A 22,301-nucleotide genomic window follows, 5' to 3' on the forward strand; every position below is an offset into this window, starting at 1 on the left:
TAGAGGAATTCTATGGAGTGTACTCCTTAGAGTTCGAATCCGATAGACTATGTTTTTGGTTCAATCTTAGAATTTTACCAAACATAGGTCAGTCTGTTCAGGATGGATAGCACTGAGATGTTTGGACACCTCTCCAGTGCTACTGTTTTGGGAACAACCTGTTTGGCTTGAACTAGTCGTCTTCGGTATCCTGTTATCACCATAGAAGTCTTTCTTTGGGACAGCTTTACCTTTGCTCTCTTCATTAGAGAATGAAGGTGGTCTGCTCCCAGTCCTTATTCTTGTCTCTTGAATGAAGAGTTAGGCTGGAGTGCAATTTACAGGAACCTACGAATATGCTAGTGTATTCTCCTATGACTTGCTTCTGTTATCAGTTGTATCGTTCAAGTAATAGGCGCATATCTGCAAGTTGATTCTTTGAATATGTGACCAAGATGTATAGTACCTTCTTTTAATTAACCAGAAACTTAGGACAGCCTTTTTGGCCACCCAACAGTTTCTGGTTTTGATTTTGAGATGGGTAATGGCATTGTTTGCTAATAACACCACAACATTTGCTTTTATCACCAAACAAGAGGGTTTCTTTTCCTCTCATTTCAGTTAAGATGCAGATGCTTGAGTGTATCATTTTTTGCGCTCTATAGTTCTAGCCGAAATTGGAATGTACTACCAGGCAACTCAGTGTAGCGAGTGGCAGAATGTTGCCTACTCTCCAAGATTATGTTCGTCTTAGTAGTTTTCTTAGTAGTTTCTCCTCCATCTAGGATTAACTACCAATTCGAGTCTCTGCCCGGCAATCACAGACTTAGGTTTATGGTTTGCTCAGAATTCTCGCATAAGACCCATGTCTTGTGCTCAACATTTGCTGTTGCGAGAATTTTCAGACAGATATATCTCATTAGACTCATTGTCAACTTTCTGTTTACCCCAGGGTATATCAGAAGTCTGTAATCTTCTGTTCCATTGCATCTGCCCCATCAGCCGTTGTGATGACGCAAAATGGTTTTTTTCAGACAATTAAAAGTTTAGTTCGAAAATATGTTTTCTAATTTGTTCACCACAAATTGGAGATGAATAATGGAAGACTTCGCCTGTTCCCCACCTGACTAGCTCTGCTTCCAGAGTAAATAGAAAATTCCTCCCTAATCCAACTCACAAGAAGCAGTTCTTCAGGCAGTGCGATCCATTTGTTTTCATTTCTGAAAGACTCTCTGCCTTCATTGCAAGCGCCAACTTTCTCGCTGCACAGCAATTAAATAGCAGAATAACTCTGTCAGTCATGTAAAACACAAGGGATTAAAGCTGTCTTCATGGGTTGGTGTCATCGACGGGACTTTCTTTATGATCAGAATCATGAGAGTTCACTTCTCTCCAATTCAACTGTGAAGATGTAGGTCCACAATCACCTTAGTCATTCACTAGTAATATAGTAATGTTTCTCCTTGGTTGAGATTCAACTACTGATGAGAAACTTCTGTCTTGCCATCACAGGGACTCCGGTCTCTAGAAGGCATTTAACTCTCGTTTAATGTGCACATGCCTCACGAGAATCATCATCTTGTCTCTCAACATCATTGGCGAAAAGACAGACGATTTGCATGGTTTGATATCAACATCACCCTTCAAAAGGCGGGTGTCATGTCGTGACTACATCTCGGAGTTGGATGAGCAATCACTCGGCATCTGTTGACGAGTCTGAAACCTTCATGATCTGCGCTTTGGACTTTCTATTGGTTGATCCAGATCAGTCATTACTTTGTCTTGTTGGTGTGTTTCTGTACCTAAGAAGGATCGACACTTCATTGAGTGTCGATACCTTTATCCACTGCTGACTTTCCCAGCCCTTTTTCGGATGAGTCACAATTCCTCACTCATTTCAAAAAGGCCCAGAAGTCCGACACTTGATCATGCAGTTCCTATACTCCGATCAAGTGTCAGAAGCAGGGCACTCCTTCTCGCTCTTATAACCAGGAGGAATATCCCATTTGTGCAGAAATTCAGTCAGTTCTAGAGGCTCACTCACATTCCTCCCACCAATCAGTGAGTCTTCCTTATGTAAAGGACCGAGGGTTTGTATATCGTGTAGGAACAAATAAAAATTTTTGAAAGTAAATTGTATTTTTCCTTACTATACAAACCCAAGGTCCTTTACATTTATGCCCACCTCATGCCACCCCTCAATCTGAAACCTTGGCTGAAAGGCAAAGTGGAGTGTTTACAGGCGGGCCTACCCGTTTACCAAACAGTAGTTACTACCTAACCACCTTGTTCAAGAATTTCATGGCCGTATTCCAGCCTACGCTGAAAGTAACTCCTTATGTAAAGGACCTCAGGTTTGTATAGTTAGAAAAAATACAATTTACTTTCAAAAATTGTGATTTTAGCAGTGCTCCAGACTGCCAGCCTAAGGATAAGCTTAGAGGAGTGTACTATTTGTGTCACTAGTGTTCCATACTTAGGCTATATGATTGACCAGGAAGGTATCCATCCTACTAAGGAAAAAGCCCAAGTTATCGCAGAAACTCCTGTCCCCACAAATGTCACTCAGTTGTGAGCCTTTCTGGGTCTTCTTAACTTCTATAGGAGGTTTTTGGTTAAAGCATCTAGTATGTTGGGACCCTTGAATCATCTGCTAAAAGTGAAAACTCCTTGGGTATGGGGTAAAGAACAAGAATCTGCATTCTCAGTGTAAGATGACACTCGTGAATTCCAGCACTCTCATCAATTTTGATCCAAAGTTACTACTTACAAGTTGTTGTTGCAGACAGTAGCTCATATGGTATTGGAGCTGTTCTTTGTCATTTAGTGGATGGAGTGGAGAGACCTATATAATTTTGTTTCATGCACACTAACTTCAGCAGAACGAAACTATGCGCAAATGGAGAAAAAGCCCTTGCTATTGTGTTTACTTTACACAAGTTTTACTATTACTTGATTTCACAGTTGTGACAGATCACAAACCCCTACTGGGAATCTTCTCACCTGATAAGAGTATTCCTCCTGTGTCTTCAGGTCAGATTCAACATTGGGCTTTACTACTCCAGGCTTATAAATTCACATTCCATCATCAGTTAGGTACACTTATAGGTACTGCAGATGCTCTAAGTCATCTTCCCCTAATGTCTGCTACAGACTCTACCCCAATACCAGCTGATTGGATTAATTTAGTGAGTTTCCTGGAATCTTCACCTGTAACGAGTGCCGATATAAAGGAGCAAACTCGTACAGATCCTACACTAGCTAGAGTTTTGTGTTTTTGTGAGCTAGGCTGGATTACAAATACTAAGACTAAATGATTCAGAACTTACTCCCTATGTCAGGAGAAGGGATGAGCTTTCTTTACAAAATGGTTGTGTTTTATGGCGATCTCGAGTTGTCATTCCACCCAAACTAAGGGCTAGTTAGTTAGCAGAACTACACATGGGACATTTGGGTTCTATGTGTATGAAAGCTTGCACGTAGTTATTTTTGGTGGCCTAAGCTAGATAGTGACTTGGTAAGTTTGACAAACTCATGTCCTGAGTGTTTATCTCAAAGAGCAATAACGCCTAAGGTGGAACTGCATCTTTGGGAATGGCCTACCTACCCATGGCATCGACTTCACATTGATTACGCTGGACCTGTAGGTGGTCACTATTTTCTTGTGGTAGTGGACGCACACTTCAAGTAGGTGGATGTGTATCCTACATACGGTACTACTGCTAAGGAGACTATTCAGTGTTTACAACATTCTTTTTCATGGTTTGGTCTTCCTATTTTGATTGTCTTTGATAATGGTCTGTGTTTTATCTCTCAAGAGTTCAAGGATTTTTGTAAGAATGGTGGTAAGAACAGCAATGCTGTATGACAAGAGAGGATAGGATCAGAAATAACTACATAGGGGGTCGACTAAGGTGGTGGAAATATCAAACTAAGTGCAGGAGGGGAGGCTGAGATGGTATGGACACCTGTTGAGGAGAGATGAGGACTATGCTGGGAAATATACTATGGGGATGGAGGTTCGAGGAAGAAGAAGAAGAGGGAAACCAAGAAAGAGATGAAAGGACTCTGTGAGAGGAGACTTACATGAGAAGGGAATTGATGAGGCAGAAGTGCAGGATAGAAATAGATGGAAACGGCTCATCTGAAATGGTGACCCCATATAAAAATGGGAACCAGCTGGGAAGAAGGTGGTATTAGGCACATAACCACAGCAGTATATAAACCCTCTACTAATGGGTTAGCAGAGAAAATGGAGCAAACTCTGAAGAAGGCACTTCATACTTCCAAGTCATCTATTCAGGACACTTTGGACCGATTTCTATTCAACTATAGGTTAACTCCTCATATTACTACAGGTATGTCTCTAGCAGAGTTATTGTTTGGCAGACACTTGCGTTCTTGGTTGGATCTATTATGGCCTCCTGATGGTATGTCATCTAGGGTTATGAACCATTAGCAAGTGCAAAAGACGAGCATACAGGCACTCCTCGCAAGTTGCGCCTCTTACCTGAATCACCAGTAATTATTCGAAATTATACCCCAGGTGGTTCTAAGTGGATCCCTTCCACTGTTGTCAAGCAGACAGGTCCCCTATCCTACAAATGTGCTTTACCCTCAGGAAATGTAGTAAAGAGTCACCAGGACCAGATGATTACTAGAACTTTTCCTCCATCACCTCAACAGACTCCACCTGTTGATGCTTCAGCTAATTTTCCGATGAGACCACTTGTTTCAGATGAAGCAACACAGTTGTCTTCTCCATCTATTCAGGGAAGTTTGGAACTTGCTAGTCCTACTTCCCTGTATCCTAGTATAAGACGGTCCTCTCGAGCTAGAGGACCTGTTGTTAAGATGGATTTGTAATCCCAGCTAATTTCTAAAAGGGGGTTACAGTATTATAAGGGGAGGGGGTTTCTTTTACTAAGGGGGGAAGGGGTGCAATATATCATAAGGGAGATTTCTTTACTAAGGGGGGAGGGGTGCAGTATCATAATATTTCTATCTTATTCAATCATCTTTCCTATTATAAAAACTAAGAAGACTTAATGTCTCAACTGAGAGATTCAGAAGAAGAAGAAGAAGAAGACAGACTGACTACTGGCAAGGCTTCAACTAGAAACAATGCTTTCTAAGAAACCATACCATTAACTACTGTTACTGTCCAGACTATTAGGCATGCATACTTACAATACTTCTGCTTTATCCTACTAAGACCATAAGACTTACTGTGAATGAATAAGACTGACAAGGGACGTTGTTTATAGCTATACTAACGCTAGCTTCTGCAGTTATCCTAGGTATCTAAACATGTACTGTAAGTATTCCACTATATTATACCCTTAACTGTAGCTAATCTTTGACATTGTTTATGCATAGTATACCGCAATCGTACCATAGTTTGAGCCTTTGAATTCGGCTTCTATTAGAGACCTTACAATCTTTCTAGTAGCTTTGTCTACGGCAAAAATAGTAAGCAAACTCCACTCACTGTACAAGAGAGTGGGCTTTGCCTGAGGTAATGTAGTTTGTGTATTAACTTTAGGTTTTTAGCAAAAAACGAGACTCCGTCCAAGGCCATGGCTTTGCTCTTTTGTTATTAAAAATCCTTCAGAATTGATAGGTCCAGAAGATAAAGCGAAGTCTTTGTGTACGGTCAGAGCTCTGAAATATTATTGACAGTAAACGTAGAAGATTCGGGGCCCTTCCGATCACCTGTGGTGTTCTGTGAGGAACCCCACACGCCCTTTATCTAAGAATGCTATGGCCTTCTTCTTGTGAAACTTGATCTTAGAGGCCCATTCTAAGCTGAAAGATTCAGAGTCTGATTCTATTAATGTTAAAACTCACGAAGTAAGGGCGGTGGCTACTTCTCTTTCTTTTAGGCACAACCTCTTGTTAACTTCCATTGTCCAATTGGAAGTGTAAGTCAGTGTTAGCATGTCATTACTTGCAGGATATTGGAAGTATTTATGACAATTGCAGTACCCTGTGTCCTTTTTTAGTTGCTGGCACAGTGTTGGGCAAGGGTGTATAGGGAGTTGCTCCTTCCTTAGTTATTCTCTTCGCCTTGAACAAGGTTGTTGTCTTATAGTAGTCTAGGGGTACTATTATTGTACTTGGAGTACCCGTCAGTTGTTTAATTACAGTTGGGTATGTTTTCTAGAATTGTTTTGGTGGTGATATAATTACTCTGGTTTTGTTATGCTGATATTGGTACTGCGCCCTAGGGAGGGGCATCTTGACAATGTAGACCTAGCATTCCCTAGCTGCATGGATCCCACATAGCAGAGGACGACCCTTGGCTATACCACCACGTCTCTACTAGTTAAGATGAGCATAATCCAGAGGCACTAATGATCTGTACAGGTCCCTTAACAGGTAAGGAACCAACAAGTATTTTAATTAAAGCTAGCACTATGTGCATTCTTTTTATTTATTAAAAATTATGTATATCTCCTTGAATCCCACTCCCTACAATGTGGGACTCAGCTATGTAACTACTTGGTAAGTTGCATACATATAAATGACATTTTTATAATAAAATAAGATTTTATGTATATGCTTACCAAATAGTTACATGATCGAAGCCCTCCCGCCTCCCCTCCATGGATAATAGGGCATAAACAACTGAAAACCAGTGCTGAGTTGGTTCCTCTCTCCCCCAGTAGTGGGCAGGGGTTGTTGCTTAGCCAAAACAATACATATAGCGCTAATGTGAATTTTCAAAGTTCTAGCTGCTGACGGTTTAGAAACCATAACTATATAACTACTAGGTAAGTATACATAAAATCTTATTTTATTATAAAAATGCCATTTAGCAGTAGTGCGATTGCCTGTTCTGAAGTCCAGGTACAGTTCATTACACTTTATTTAAGCAAACAACTCAGAATTTCTGAGCAAGTGATTACCAGATAACACAGAGAGTGACACTTTCTATTCTTAGAAGACACTTGTTAATTGTAAATTTAACAATACTTATACAGCGGGTACTTTAAATTATGTCAGTATACACTGAACACTTGAGTTTGAACTTTTAAACCTTGAGAAAAATTAACCACACGTAGTTTACCTGCATAGCCAAAAATACAAAAATTTAGGGCAATGTAATTATTGGGGCAGATAGGAGTAAATTTTTAGAAGAATCGTGCAAATGATGATACAAGCATGAAACTTGGCACAATTGTTCTCCAAGGGATACTAATCAAATCTGCCCGATTGGCCAATTGAAAATCCAAAATGGCGGTCATTTTTCAAGATGGCCACCAAACTAATCAGCCGAAGTTGATGTTTTGCTTAGAAATATTTGTAGTTGTCCGAACTGTATGATCTAAGTGTGGATTCCTTTGTTTTTCAGCCTGCTGATGTATATTTTCTAGTTTATAACATGGTTAAGGCACTGTATTAAAGGAGTGATTGTCGGGCACTACCAAGGCACTTGGTGACATCACTGCTGTGAAACTCAGCATGGGGGTTCACTGTCAGCTAAGTAGGAAATTTATGTTTGCATCATACTGCAACAACCTACTAATATCCCAAATGCTGCCTAATCAACCCTAAATCCATTAGCCAGCTGCACCTGAATGGACAGGATGTGCCAGCACTGGAGAGCTGAACTAAGGATAATAGGGTTTTAGTTATCTGGATGGTGTACAGATCGCATGGGACTTATGACACTGGGTGAACGATCGGACTGGGAGTATGGCACAGTGCAAGAACCTAGTTGTATCCTATACAGGAAAGCGCCTATTGTATATTACAGCACATAAGAGTCCTATTATACTATTACATGTACAGGGTGGTAAAAGGATAAACCCTCAACCCTGGACTTCATCGTAATCATGGATGTGAACTCTACTGGATGATCATGGAAAACAGACTGGACCAAGTGTTGCCTGTGTCAGGAGGTTAAGAAAGAAGATCTAAAATTTCCCCAGGCCAATCCTGCCAGAAGAGGAGATGATGGATATACAAACCTGGCAAAGAATATTCCTCTGTTTCATTCACTCAATGCGCTACTAATCAAGCTAGACCCTGCAAGACGTGACGAAGGTTCTGGGATAGAGGAAGCGTTGAGAAAAAGTAAGGCACAATATCATGAGAGTTGCAGGCTTCTGTTCAACAACACAAAGTTACACCGAGCTGAAAAAAAGAGCAAGTCATGTAGGTACTAGTGATGAGGTCAGTAGAAGTAAGATTCCACGAAAGCTCCAAGAAACTAAAACAAAAGAATGCTTCTGCGAAACTGAAGGAAGGGAGCTTAGAGAAGCAATGACAATGCAAGTGAATAGGAGAATAAATGAATGTGCCAAAACACTTAGCAGTGATACAAAACTTCTCGCCAAACTAAGTGCAGGAGATGTAATAGCCCAAGAAGTGAAATATCACCCTGGCTGTTTGGTGGCATTGTATAATCGAGAATGGGCATACCTAAAGGTGCGGGTACAAGAAAAAGCACAGGAACACTGAAGGATGCATATCCAATTGCTTTCTCTGAACTAGTCACCTACATCTGCGAAATGAAAAATGTCAGTGAGAGGCCACCGATTTTCAAGCTTGCTAATTTGACCAAGCTTTACAAGCAGAGGCTGGAACAGCTTGGTGTTGACTCGCCCGATGTTCATTCTACTTGACTCCAGGATCAGCTGCTTTTGCACATTCCACAGCTGCAAGCTAATCATCAAGGACGAGAAGTTCTGTTGGCTGCTGAAAATGATGTAGGTTTAATCCTATCAGAAGCATCCCGTTATGGTGAAGCGATCCATCTAGCAAAAACTGCTGGGATAATAAGACAAGACATACTCCGTCAGAAGTCGAATTTCAGCAGCTAAATTCCTGACAAAGACTTAGAACAGGCTGTGCCACCATCAGTGCTTCCGTTCGAAATCAGACTTTGCTACATCACAACTTTTACAGTACAATGCTTCGCCAAATACAAGGAAGGAACGGATGTCCACAGGCATTCCAAGGACCGGGAGCCACATTTTGCAATCTACATGGGCCTGTATGTGTTTGCCAAGACGAAAATGAGACAAATAATTTAAAGGCTCCATGAGAATGGGCCCAGCATATCATATGACCAAGTCCTAGAAATCTCAGCACAGTTAAGAGAAGCAGTTGTTGCACAGTATGTGGAAGATGGAGTAATCTGTCCCCCAGTCTTGAGAAAGAATTTGTTCACAACTGGAGCAGTTGACAACATAGATCATAATCCGACTGCGACCACAGCTGAAACATCTTTACATGGTACAAGTGTATCCATTTTGCAGCATCCAAACACACGAAATCCTAGTGATGAGTGTGAGCCACTCAAACTAGATATAGAGTCAAAAATGAAGGTTAAAAAATTTCCAGAGCTTCCAGAAACATACACCAATATTCGACCAGCATACATCACGAAAAACCCCAATCCTCCTCCAGTTGCAAGCCAATCCTTACCAGCACCAGAGTCTATCAGGTCACATTTGAAAGAAGAATATTCTTGGTTGGAGGAAGTCTTCCTCACTGAGAATGTGGCTGATGCAGTCAGCATATCATGCAACACAGAAAAGGAGCCGTCCATTTGAAGTGAGCATATTGGCAATGATGCCTATGTGGCGAGACCAGGCACACACTGTTGCAACTATCAAGCATGCAGTGGCTTTTTTGAACCCACAGCAGACACCTGTAATTATTGCTGACCAACCATTGTATGCTCTGGCGAAACAAATACAGTGGAAGTGGGAAGAATATGGAGAGGACAAGTTCATTGTCATGTTCGGAGGCCTTTATATAGAAATGGCTTCACTGAGATTGATAGGAACATTACTACGAGACAGTGCCGTTGTGGAAGCAGGGGTGGCCTCAATCTGGTACATCAGAGTCTTACCTGTCTTCATCCAGTGTCACAAAGACAAGTCAAGCACACCAGATTACAGCATGCAGCTTGTACAAACTGATGAAGAATGCATATCATGATTTTTGCTCTGAAGAGTCTAGCACATCAAAAATAGCCTTTGAGGATTGGTTTGAAAAATGGAAGAAAGACAGTCTACAGTTCCAATTTTGGAGTCTGGTGCTGGACATGGAACTCACGATATTCACCCTCATCCACTCATTCAGAGAAGGAGGCGTCAACTTGTACCATTAAGCACATTCAGAACTGGTGCCTTACTTGTTTGCAAATAACAATGTTAACTATGCCTGGTGGATCACTATTCACCTCTGAGATATGTCGTCACTCGAACAACAACTTCCAGACATGGCCAAGGAGTTTCACAATGGTAACTTCGTCATCAACAAGTCGAGAAGAGAATTCTCGGGCATGACGATTGATCAAGCGCACGAGCACAATAATGCATTGATCAAAGGTAACGGAGGAGCAGTTGGGTTGACAGAAGACCCGTCAGCACTCGTAGGTGGATGGTTGCTGGATCTGAAGTTTTTCGGGTACTAGCTGGATACGAGGCCATGCCTGGTATGAAGGATGCCACATACAGCAGCAGACACCACGAGCAGACACCAAGTGCCCGGAAATCTTTCTTTGAAAAGGTGAAATCACTCTCTACAATGATGCAGAAGATGGGTAACCCATTCCAAGAAGAATCAGCAGACCTGATGGTGATAGATACAAAGAACATTGCAGGCCCAACTCTAGCTGGAATGGTAGCTACACATCACCGGCGAGGGAAAGAGCAGTTCCTATCATTTATGAAAGGGCTAGAGGATGAAGCTGAAAGTCTTTTCTATCATCCAATGAAGAACTCTGTTTCTTTCTTCAAACAAAAACAGGCTGAAGGAATTTCTAAGGAGAAAGTCCTAAAAGGTGACTGTCAGTTATTCTCGCGACTGTTCATCTCAAGCCAGAACAGACAGTGTGACTTGCAAGAATTCTTTAAGCGTGAGAATCAGTCATACCCTGCATCTCTCAGTGACAGTGGCAAGCTTCATATATGTCAGAAGTCACAACAGGTTGAAATTCTTGAAGCGCAAGTGAATGTCCCAGTGGGAGAACCAAAGGAAGATACAATCATCATTGATGGCTCAGCCCTTAGCAATTCTCACCTCCATGTACTTCAAAGACATTTAATGACTATGCCAAAGAAGACATCATCCCAAAGGTGGAATCCTATGGTGCTCGGTACAAGCGGGTGGACATAGTCTTTGATGTATACAAGAAATCAAGTCTAAAATTAGAGATGAGGTAAAAAAGGGGGAAAGGAATCAGGTGAAGAGTGACAAGAACAAGCAAGACACCAGGAAACTGGCTAAGCTTCCTTCGTGACCCCAGCAACAAGACTGAACTGTTTCACTTCCTGGCTGAAAAGATGTGTGCAGCAGAAACGACAAGCACAGTCATTGTCACAAAAGGAGAGGATGCCATTAGCAACACAGTGAAGTCTCTGGTTGCTGTGTCCCCATGTTGTCATGAAGAAGCTGACATTCGAATGTTTGTTCACGCTAGGGATGCAATGACTGACCGGAGCAAGTCTATAATCATCAAGACTAATGACACAGATGTGCTAGTCATAGCAGTATCTGTACTGCCATCCTTCCAGAAACTAGGTCGTCCGGAAATGTGGATTGCCTTTGGCCAAGGAGCCCATATGTGATGGATTCCAGTTCATGAGGCAGCTTCAAGCATTCACTGGATATGACATTGTGTCTGCCTTCCTTGGGAAAGCGAAGAAATCTGCATGGCAGACTTGGAATGTATTTGATGATATTACTGAAACATTCATCAATTTCAGCCAGCATCCAACATTGATTCGTGATCTTGACATGCAGAAGCTGGAAAGATTCGTTGTCCTCTTGTACGACAGATCAAGCACAGCCACTGGTGTGGACGAAGCAAGACTAGATCTGTTTGCCCGCAAGCAGAGGCTGTATAACTCAATTCCACCAACACAGGCAGCCCTCAGAGAACATGCAAAGCATGCAGCCTACCAGGCTGGGATCATCTCGGGCCAGGCAACCCACTGTAATCCACACTTGAGCAGTCCAGCTGAAAGGAGAAACATGGCAGATACATTGGACAACACTACCACCGATTGCAGCAAGCTGTCAAGAATTGACAAAGTGCTCCTGTAAGAAGGTTTGCAAAGGAAGATGCAAGTGCTCTCAGGCAGAGCTTCCCTGCACATCACTCTGCAACTGCATATGTGAACAGTAGCAGATCGAGAAACAGCAGCACGGTATGCATGACTTTAAAATGTACTAGCCGGGACAAAACTTATGTAAAGAAAGACAAACCTCTTGGTGGTCATCTTGAGAAATATGTCTCAAAGTGCTTTTTAAACAGGAAAATATAGTTCAGCAGGCTTCAAAACATAGGAATCCACACTTAGACCATGCAGATCAGACAACTACAAATATTTCTAAGCAAAACATATACTTCGGGTGGTTATTTTGGTGGCCATCTTGAAAATGGATGCCATCTTGGATTTTCATTTGGCCAATCGAGCAGATTTGATTAGCATACCGTGGAGGACACTTGTGCCAAATTTGAATCTTATATCATCATTTGCACGATTTTTATTTTATCTGCCTCACTTAATGTGCAATATTTTCATAGCCAGTTTTGTTTATTTCCAGTGAATTTTTTCTTTGGCCTTAGGTCATGATTTTTGTTCTCTACTGCGTGTATATTTTAGAATTATGACTGCTTGTCAAGTTTTGCTTGTTGTCGATATGGGTATGCTAAAAGTTCTTGTGAAACTTTAAAGTCTTTTCTACATATATAGATATAATAAATCAGTTTATATTGTGTGAAATACAATAGTGATACTATTGAAACTACAAAATGCTTTACCTTATAATTTTCCAGAGTTGATGAACATTAGTGTGCAAGTGGGCTGCAGAAGAAAAGGATTAACACGATTTATAGTTGGGTCTGGAGGATTTCGTATCTCTAATGTCATAAGAGAAGCTGAGGAAGAACTTCACAGAACATTTCGCACTCGGGTGTGCCTACAAATAAATGTTGTATATGATGCTTCTCTGAAAAAGAAAGCTTAATAATGTATATGTAATGTAAATAAATAACTTTGTATTAAATGGGGTTTTAGCTTAACTATACCATAGACTACGTGACCCCCTTGGAGTTAGTTGTTTGCATCAAGATAATCTTCAGCGTAAGCAACTTGATTCCTCAGAGCTGGCTGTCATGTGTAAGACAGTAGGTTCTGTAATATTGCAGCACTGTAGATATTTATCATCAACTTCCATTCAACTTTTCTGCATAATATATGCAGAAATGATGTAATACTATAGTAGATTCACGTCATCCGTGCATTTGATGTCTAGGCCAGTCCTGTATGACCCTCCTGATTGGCTGTTGGTAAGCCAATCGCGGGGCTGGAAACCTTCAGTCTCTCTCGAGAGTTCACATAGGCAGGATGTATGTTCCACGTCTCCTGAGGGATATGTCTTTCAAAAGTATCCCTCAGAAGACGTGGAACATACGTCCTTCTTATGTGAACTCTCTCGTGAGACTGAGTTTCCAGCCCTGTGACTGGCTTATCAACAGCCAATGAGGAGCGTCGTAAGGGATGGGCCTAAACATCAAATGCATGATTGGTGTGAATCCACTATAGCTGCTGTAAGTGCCTATTAACTCATAAGAATAGGTTAAGAAGAAGGAGATACCTGTATGCAACTAATTATTCCTGTTAATGGTTTTCCCCCATTTAAATAAATTAACTTAGCCAATAGAGAGCCAACTGCAAACTGTTTTAAATGTTCTATGCCCCATCCCTTCAGCCCCAGCTGTATTGGCTTTATTGCTTTCTGCATTTTTACTTCTCAATCTTTTCTGTCAGGGTTCCTCCTCCCAAGGTATCTAACTTTGTAATTTACTCTTGATTAAATTTTTATCACTAAATCAAGAATAACTCATGACCTGTTGAAAACATCCAGCTAAGTTATAGCAAAATGACCATGGCACTTCATTTAATTTTGTCAACTCCTGGCTACTATCACAGCACAATCTTTTATTCACATTGTTGCTTCATACTGTAATGCATAACACATTTCTCTGGATGACACTTCGATCTGTCATCTCTGATAATAATAATGCACAATTTTTGAGTCTTCAAAATGTTGTTTAGATTGGCATCAAAGAAATTAATGAAATTTTTTTAGTTTACAATAGCAACTCGGTAACAGTTTTATAATAAAAAAAGTTCACTTCCAAGCATGCCACTTACTATATAACTTGTGTAACTTGCTGCCTTTGAGAGCTAGTCAGTGAGCTACTAGTCAATAATTTGTTTTTATATTCTCTTATCACAAATTAAAATTTTCTCACTAAAAGTAGCCAGGTATGTTAACTCTTATTTTGCTAAATGTTCAGAAAAATGAGCTAGTGATTGAGTTATGAACATCATTGTGAAAACCAGGCAGCAGCAACTGTAGTGTGCTTTAGTAACAGTCAGCAAAAATTTTGTGAAATTTTAATTTCTGGAAAGCAAAATGAGTTATTATACAAACTCATTACTAATAATGGTAATTTCATAAGCTAACTAAATGTTCCAGACATCAATTCTCTAAAGAAAGATGTACTGTAGATTTATTCTGTATGTTATTATCAGATCCCCTTCTACTTGATAGGCAACCAAGTTCATTCTTGGTATAATTGCACCTTTGATGAGAACAGGGCAGTGATGATTGGAAAATTTTTATAATTAGTGGATTTGTATGAAAAAAAATTGACATTGTTTGCAAGAAATTGCCTTTGTTTCATTATAATAGTGCCTGAATCTCTGTTTAGGCAGGGAAGAATAAAATTGTTTGCTCGACATTAAAGCCTTAAAGCGGTTCTAATCTACAAGATTTGGCAGTTTTGTCTAAGTGTTAGAATCCTGATGCACAGTAAAGAAGTCTGTAAGGTTGTATCTTTGGAAAGTACACATAAGAAGTCTGTAAGTTTATACCTTTGGAAAGTACACTTACCACCCTAGTAAACCTATATGGGACTAAGACTGAAGAATTGTGTCATCTTGACGTACCCCATAGCAATCCACCCATGCAAAGAAACTTATTCATCATGTGTAACATAGAGTCTGATAACCTTAGACATCTCCATTGTCTAGGATGCCATAACAAGGTAATGAGAATAATGTGATGATGAAAGGTCTAATAGCATATAACCCTCCCAAGAAAGAGGAATACCTTGTCCTGCTACTACCGCAGGACCCGGACAAGCACAACTCTAACCACCTAAGGTTTACCTCTCTTAAACATTGGTAGACATCAGTTGCTAACTCCACAACCCACCATTAAAACTACCTTAAGTTACTGCAAGTGTTGGGAAAAAAACTTCTAGACTCAATGACTAGGGAGGACTTGGAAATTGTAGCACAGCATTTTGAATAGGAATATGAAGTGTCCATAAGAAAGGGTGTATTGCTATTGCAAAGCTATATATAAAAATTGTAAAGGCAGGTGGAGGACAAGAAGTGAAATCTGATAAAGGAATGTTGTCTATAGAAATTTTGGATAGGCAAATTGCTCTGAGACAGATGGAGTTTGAAATAGAAAAGTTTAAGGCAGAGGAAAGAGAAAAGGAGAGGCAGCATGAGATTGCCATGAGAGGTGCAGGCCCCTCTTCTTCCCTTCCCCCTTCCCAAAATAGGTCTATAACGCCTGTTATTAATTTAGTGCAGGCTCTCAAAAATTTGAAGAAAATAATATTGCAGTTTTTTATATCATTTGAAAGAATAGCAGCAAGGTTGAAGTCCCTGAAGCCTATAGGGCAACGCTTCAGGAACTTACAAAAAAGTAGGGAGCAGCATTTGTTGAATTTGGAAGGTTAAAAGAACAATTTGCTAGTGATTGGCTTAAGTCCAAGGAAGTGGTGGATTTTGATAAATTGAAGAAATTAATGTTGGTGGAGGAGTTTAAAAGGTGTGTGCCGGATAAACGGAAGATTCACCTCGAAGACTTAAAACTTGAGACCGTTCAGGAGGTAGCCATTGCTAGTGATGAGCATTATCTATCCCATAAAAATGAGTTAGGGGGAATAATGACAAATGTGAAGTCTGGTTGGGTTAAAACAGGTAGGAATAATAATTATAATGATAATAATGCTAGGAATGATGATAAAGGTAACGACCAGGGTAATGCTAATACTAATAATAATTTTTCTCATAACAGAGGTAATAGGAGACCTTATATATATAATCCAGAGCAGTGGCGTTCCTGAGGGCAAAATTTAACCATTGCTGCTATGACAGAACAAGCTTAAATCCAGTGGCCCCAAAATGGTTAAGGGCCCCATTTATATTTGGACTCGAAGTTTCGGGCCCACTAAAAAGCCCCAATTTCCAATTTTGTGAACAAAAATGTAACAAAAATTTTATATAAAAGAAATAAGGTTCTCCAGGGGTCCCCTCCCAATCGTAGAGCCCATTATAGACGTTCTCATACGGATCGGAGGAGGATGGGTAATGTTGACTGGGGTAAGGGCAGGGCCGATCTAAGGCAATTGATTACATCTTATAAGGGTCCTAATTATCCGCTGAGGGTCCCCATAATGGCCCCATTTGCCTAGATAATACACATTCAAATGATTCAATGAATCTGGCCTTCCTTTCTCTCTATTCTACCTCCCTGCACTCTGTTCTACCTCCATTTACTCTGTTGTACCTCCCTTCACTCTGTTCTACCTCCCTTCACTCTGTTCTTCCTCCCTTCACCCAGTCCTACCTCCCTTTCACCATGTTCTACCTTCCCTTCATTCTCTTCTACCTTCCCCTTACTCTGTTCTACCTTCCCTTCACTGTTTTACCTTCCCTTCACTGTTTTAACTTCTTTTCACTCTGTTCTACCTCCATTCACTCTGTTCTAACTCCCTTCACTCTGATCTACCTCCCTTTAAATAATGGAGTCCCTTCCAGCAATAATGATTCATTTAACTCCCTACACATCATATTGCCATCAGAGTACATTACTGTTATCCTCATTTTTACCATGTTTAAACTGGATAAGTGGACCTTCAGTTATTCAATGTACACCTAGTTTAAGAAATAAAATTTCTGAAATTTGATTTTACAGGTGCCTTTCATATTATCCTACAATTGCTCATATTTTAAAAATGTCCCCAGGAGGAGGCTTACAGCAGCCCCCCCCCGAACCGCCCAGCTGCTTTGGCTCACTTCGTTCGCCCCCCACCCTATAAGAGGGGCCCCAAATGGGACTGTGGCCTTGGGCCCCAAAATGTCTAGGAACACCCCTGTCATTGGTATGACAATGATGTGCCTGTCGAAGAGGATATCCTGCCACTCCCAGGAGGGCCCCAACAGGAAGCACGCCCTTGCAGCACACCAACAGAATATCAAGAGAGACTACGTTATCAGGAATATAAAAATCATTGGAAGAGCCCTCGACCCACGACATCTGCGCCTCCTAGAAGCACTTTTCATCCTTGAGCAAAAGCCTCTGCTGAACACTACACAAGAAGCATTCCTGCTGCCTACGTGTGTGAGGAGGACCACACCCCTCCCACCCAACGAGAGCACCAGTCCCCAAGAAATACCAGATTAGATGACAAACACTGGACGTGGAACATATAACTACGAGAATAGTACCAGGGATGACGTCACGTAGATAGAAGCCATTCAGAAGGCTTCCAGTGATGTCGCCTGCCTGAGGAGGTCTGCACGGCTTGAGAACACTCGCTGTATTAGTCACTTCCCAGGAACCAATGAAAATTTGACCTGCCCCAGGGATTCCCCAACTGCACTTGAGAGGCTGCACTGCCAGGTTAAAAAGAGAAGGACTAGCCGCTAGAATCGTCTTGCATAATAATTCTTGTGTCAGACTTTTATGCGTTGTATTATGTATGGCTTCCAAGAGACCCCTCTTGCCTGGTATCCCCAAGGAGGACCTGCCCCCTGAAGGCGACCAAGGCTTTGTAACTGTCAGAAAGGAAAAGAAAAAGAAGCAAAAGAAGACTCTGGCCCTTATTACCACCAGTAATAACCAGCTCCCCTCGACATCGGCGCCGAATACGACGAGTTATGCAGATTTCCCAGCACTACCAATATTCAGAGCTGTCAGCAACGAAGGCCAGACGTTGTATGTGCTGGCCCTCGAGAAAAAGTACCCCAGAGCGAATCTCACTGCCAGACCAAACCTGAGGGGAGAATTCACCATTACTCCCAAAGAACAGAAATCTGCCGAACTCCTGAAGAACGACAGCTCGTGTGTTCTACTCGGTCCTGCTTCAAAAGTCAGCAAGGGGATGATCGTCAAAGTTCCCAAATACATATACACTAATCGAGATGCGCACAGGCAAAAATGGTGATGAAACGCTAAAGATCGAAGCCACCTTTAAGGGACAGATACTTTTCAAGGTCAGCCTTGGAATCCTCGGCACTTACGTTACCAAAGCCTTCACTCCAGAGCCTCTGAGATGCTTCAAGTGTCAGAGGTTTGGCCACCACAAGAATGAATGTAAGTCTGACCACATCTGCGAAATATGCAGCCAGAGGCACCAACTGTAACCAGCAACACCATGATTGGTTTAAAGGATGCCCTGCCAGAATTGAAAAAATTTGGAAGATGAAGGACATCCCTCCTCCACCTACAAGACCTCGAGAGCGAAAACCTTGCCACCCAGGAGACCTCCAATCAACCCCAGATTCGATCCAAGAACGAATCTGCCTCCTGTACCACAAACCACTCAAGCTTCCTTCTCCCAACCTTCTTAACCCCGGCGCTATAACCCCAACCCCTCACCTTCTCTACTACCACATTCCCGCTCCCCAACCTTCCTCAACCCCTGAGTTCATTCCTCCAACCCTTCAGGGCGTTCCCCCAACCCCTCAGGTCTTTCCCCCAACCCCTCAGATCGTTTCCCCAACCCCTCAGGTCGTTCCCCCAACACCTCAGGTCTTTCCCTCAACCCCTCAGATCGTTCCCCCAACCCCTCAGGTCGTTCCCCCAACCCCTGCACCGCTGTCGATTCCTGCTCTGCGTGTAGAAACAGGGACCCAGACTGAAGAATTTCCAGTTCAAGAGATGGACGAAGATATGCAGACTGAAGAACCGTTATACTCTGAAACAGCAACCCAGACAGAAGAATTGCCATCCCAACGTATAGATGAACAAATCCACGTGAGGATACGGTCTATGGTACGTCTCCCTGGTACAATTGAAATCGATATTGACGACGGCATATTAATCGCAAGAAATGTCTTTCTCACTACCACGGAGCTTGAAGCACTTCTGATCAAAACCGTTAAAGCAGCCAGGAAGAGCTTCTCAACGACGTTGGCAAAGGAAATCTATACAGAGTCCATGAAATATGAAATAGATATCCATGACTACGTCTATGAAGAAGAGTATCCTTATCTCCACGAGTCTTAATTGTTAACTATTTAGTTGGCAGTTAATTGCTTGTTTTACTACCAAACAACCTTCCTTTCCCCTCCGTTTTCGGCTGCCCTCACGTCAAACAACCGAATTTTTCAACTGTCAATCAAACTACCGCTAAGCTGTTACTAACTTCTGTTTTGTTTTTTCTAAAACTGATGATTCTTCGTTTTTCTCTCATCGTTCTCTAACACTATCGATAGATGCTTTTCCTGTCTTCAAGTAATGAAATATGGTATTGTAGCTCCATAGAGTTGTGTTATTTTTTTCGTTTTTCTCCGACGATAATTATTTCGATTTTCCCTACTGGCTACCTTTGACTGACCAGTACTCGCGGCTATCTATCTTTTTCTCCTACTGATGGGTATCTTAGGGTTCAAAGGAGTCTGCAACCTCGCCTGTTCATCTTTTATTTCACTTTTACAACCATACCATCTCACCTGCATATCCATTATAATAAAGGCTCACCACATATCCTTTCCACCTGCAAAATATTCATATGACCTACGGGCTGCTCTATGAGCAATAGCCCATGCTGGTATAAGGCCATCTTAATCTCAAACAACCACTAGAATTCATTCCCTCGGCATTCATCGCTGGACAATGTCCTGTAGATCTGGACGAAATGTGTTGGAGAGAGAGAGAAAGGGGGAACATTGTATAAGCAACATTATTTAGTACAAGAATAATAAACACTAAAAATGACTCGACAAACGGATTTTACCATCACTCGCCAGTCTAAGCAACAGTGAGAAAGCTGTCATCAGAAAAATAGAGAAGACCCTTAACAAGATGAATAGTGCTGAGGCAGCAACCATTTTTAACAAAACATGCTTAAGAGAGAGAGGGTCTTCTTCCGAAATATTGAAATAAAAGTAATGAAGTAAAATTAAAATAATAAACTAATGTAAAAATGACAAAATAAAGCAAAAAACTAATAAAATAAAATAATATAAAATAAAAATAAATATAAAAACAATATATTGAGAGTATATTTTTAAAATAGTAATAACCAAAATTCGAACTAAAATACTATAATTAAAATTATGAAAATAATAAAGTAACAAATAACAAATATAATAGTACCAACGATTTCGATAATAAAAATTTTTAAAAATGTAAGAATGAAAATAATAAAATAATAACAGAAATAAAATAAAAATAAAGATTTAAATAAAATAATAATAACCAAATAGTTATGATAAAAATATAAATTAAAATAATGATAATAAAATGCAAATAAAAATAATGCAAACAAAAAATAATAAAAAAAAAATTAAAATATAAAATAAAATAAAAATAATATGAAAATGAAAGTGATAAAAATTTTAATGAAAATAAAAATGAAATAAAATAAAATTAAAATGTGAATAATAAAATAATAAAAATATAACAAATTATATAATTAAATTAAGAATAAAATAAAAATAATAAAAATAAAATATAGTAAAAATAAAAAAATATAATAAAACAATAATAAAAATTAAAAAGTATAAGAATGAAAATAAAACTATCAAAATAATAATAATAAAAATAAAAACGCAATAAACAATAGTAATATAATAATAAATATAATAAAATAATGATGATAGAAATAAAATAATGATAAAAATTCAAAATAAAAGTAATAATAATGATTCACTAATAAAATGATAATAAGAATAATCATAAGGAAAACGAAAATGAAAATTATAAAATAATAATAAAACAAAACTGAAAACAATAAGAATAAACATAAAAATAATAAAATTGAAAATAAAATGAAATGAAAAAAATAAAAATAAAAGGGAATAATAAAAATAAAATTTATAAACATAATAAAATAATTATAAAATAAATAAACGATATAAATAAAGGTAAGATACCAATAAAAATGGAATAGAAATAATGTAAAAGAAAAATAATTACACTAATAATAATAGAAATGATAAAATAATGTTAATAAAATAGAATAAAGATAATGAAATTGTAATAAGAATAATATAAATAGTATAAATAAAAATAAAAACAATATAGCGCCCCAGCGGCATGGTTGGTATTGTATTAGCGTCCCACTTCGGTGGTCGCGGGTTTGATTCTCGGCCATTCCATTGTGGAGTGAGATGTGTATTTCTGGTGATAGAAGTTCACTCTCGACGTGGTTCGGAAGTCGCGTAAAGCCAACGTAAAAGCACCATACAAACAAAACAATATAGTAAATAAATAATTTAAAAACAAAAATACTAATAAAAAATAAAAGTATTAATTAGAAAAATAATAGTAATAAAAATATAAATAAAAAAAAAATAAAAATAAAAGTAGCACTGCATTAACACTAGAATGGCTGATGGAGCCATTTTGACTCCTTGCCACCATTCAAAATGCTCTCGACTCTGTTCTTTCTCATATTTCACTGAAGACTTCTATGATTTTTAGTATATTACATCTTGCAACTGTAGAAGAATAGATTGGATTACTTTAGATTTTAATTTTCAGTTTTTTCAATGGATGCCATTTTGACTCCTTTCAGCGAGATTCAAGTAAAAACTGTAAAAGTCGTTTTCTAAACATTTTTACATTACGTATTCAAGACTCTAACATAATGTTTGTTTCATTATGGGCCTGCAGATTTCTTCCTACCATTTTTCTTAAATTTTTTTAGTCGTTTTCCTCATGCTTCAAGAAAATTGTCTACTTGCAACATTGTGGTATTCCACTATGCAAGCAAGCTATTATCAAGGAATAAATTCAATGAAATTCTTCGGTTCTTGCGATTTGACTGTAAATCTACTCGTTCTCAGAGTCAAAACTAATCAATTTAAATTATTCTCAACAGCGTGGAACAAACTTATGGATAACATTATTACTTGCTACAAACCTGGGCCTTTTATAACTATTGATGAGCAGCTCTTCCCCAATAAGGCAAGGTACCCTTTTACCCAATTTACGGCATCAAAACCTGACAACTACGGTCAGAAGTATTGGTT

At 39.6% G+C, this 22,301-nt stretch overlaps 1 protein-coding gene across 15 annotated transcripts in view; it reads left to right on the top strand.

Annotated features, from left to right (window-relative positions):
• Positions 1 to 20,332, top strand: part of LOC135219499 (GTPase Era, mitochondrial-like) — a 619,404-nt gene extending 599,072 nt beyond the window's left edge. For 9 of the 15 annotated variants that reach the window (XM_064256319.1, XM_064256318.1, XM_064256315.1 and 6 more), the window contains one exon: positions 12,785 to 20,332. In XM_064256319.1, the coding sequence (XP_064112389.1) occupies positions 18,409 to 19,329 (921 nt within the window). In that variant the 5' untranslated portion in view covers positions 12,785 to 18,408 and the 3' untranslated portion in view covers positions 19,330 to 20,332. The remainder of the gene's footprint in view (positions 1 to 12,784) is intronic. The other 6 variants (XR_010315451.1, XR_010315452.1, XR_010315455.1 and 3 more) reach the window with 1 other exon arrangement.
• Positions 20,333 to 22,301: the final 1,969 nt, after the last annotated feature.

This window comes from Macrobrachium nipponense, chromosome 1, assembly GCF_015104395.2.
Source record: "Macrobrachium nipponense isolate FS-2020 chromosome 1, ASM1510439v2, whole genome shotgun sequence".
Lineage (NCBI taxonomy): Eukaryota > Metazoa > Arthropoda > Malacostraca > Decapoda > Palaemonidae > Macrobrachium > Macrobrachium nipponense.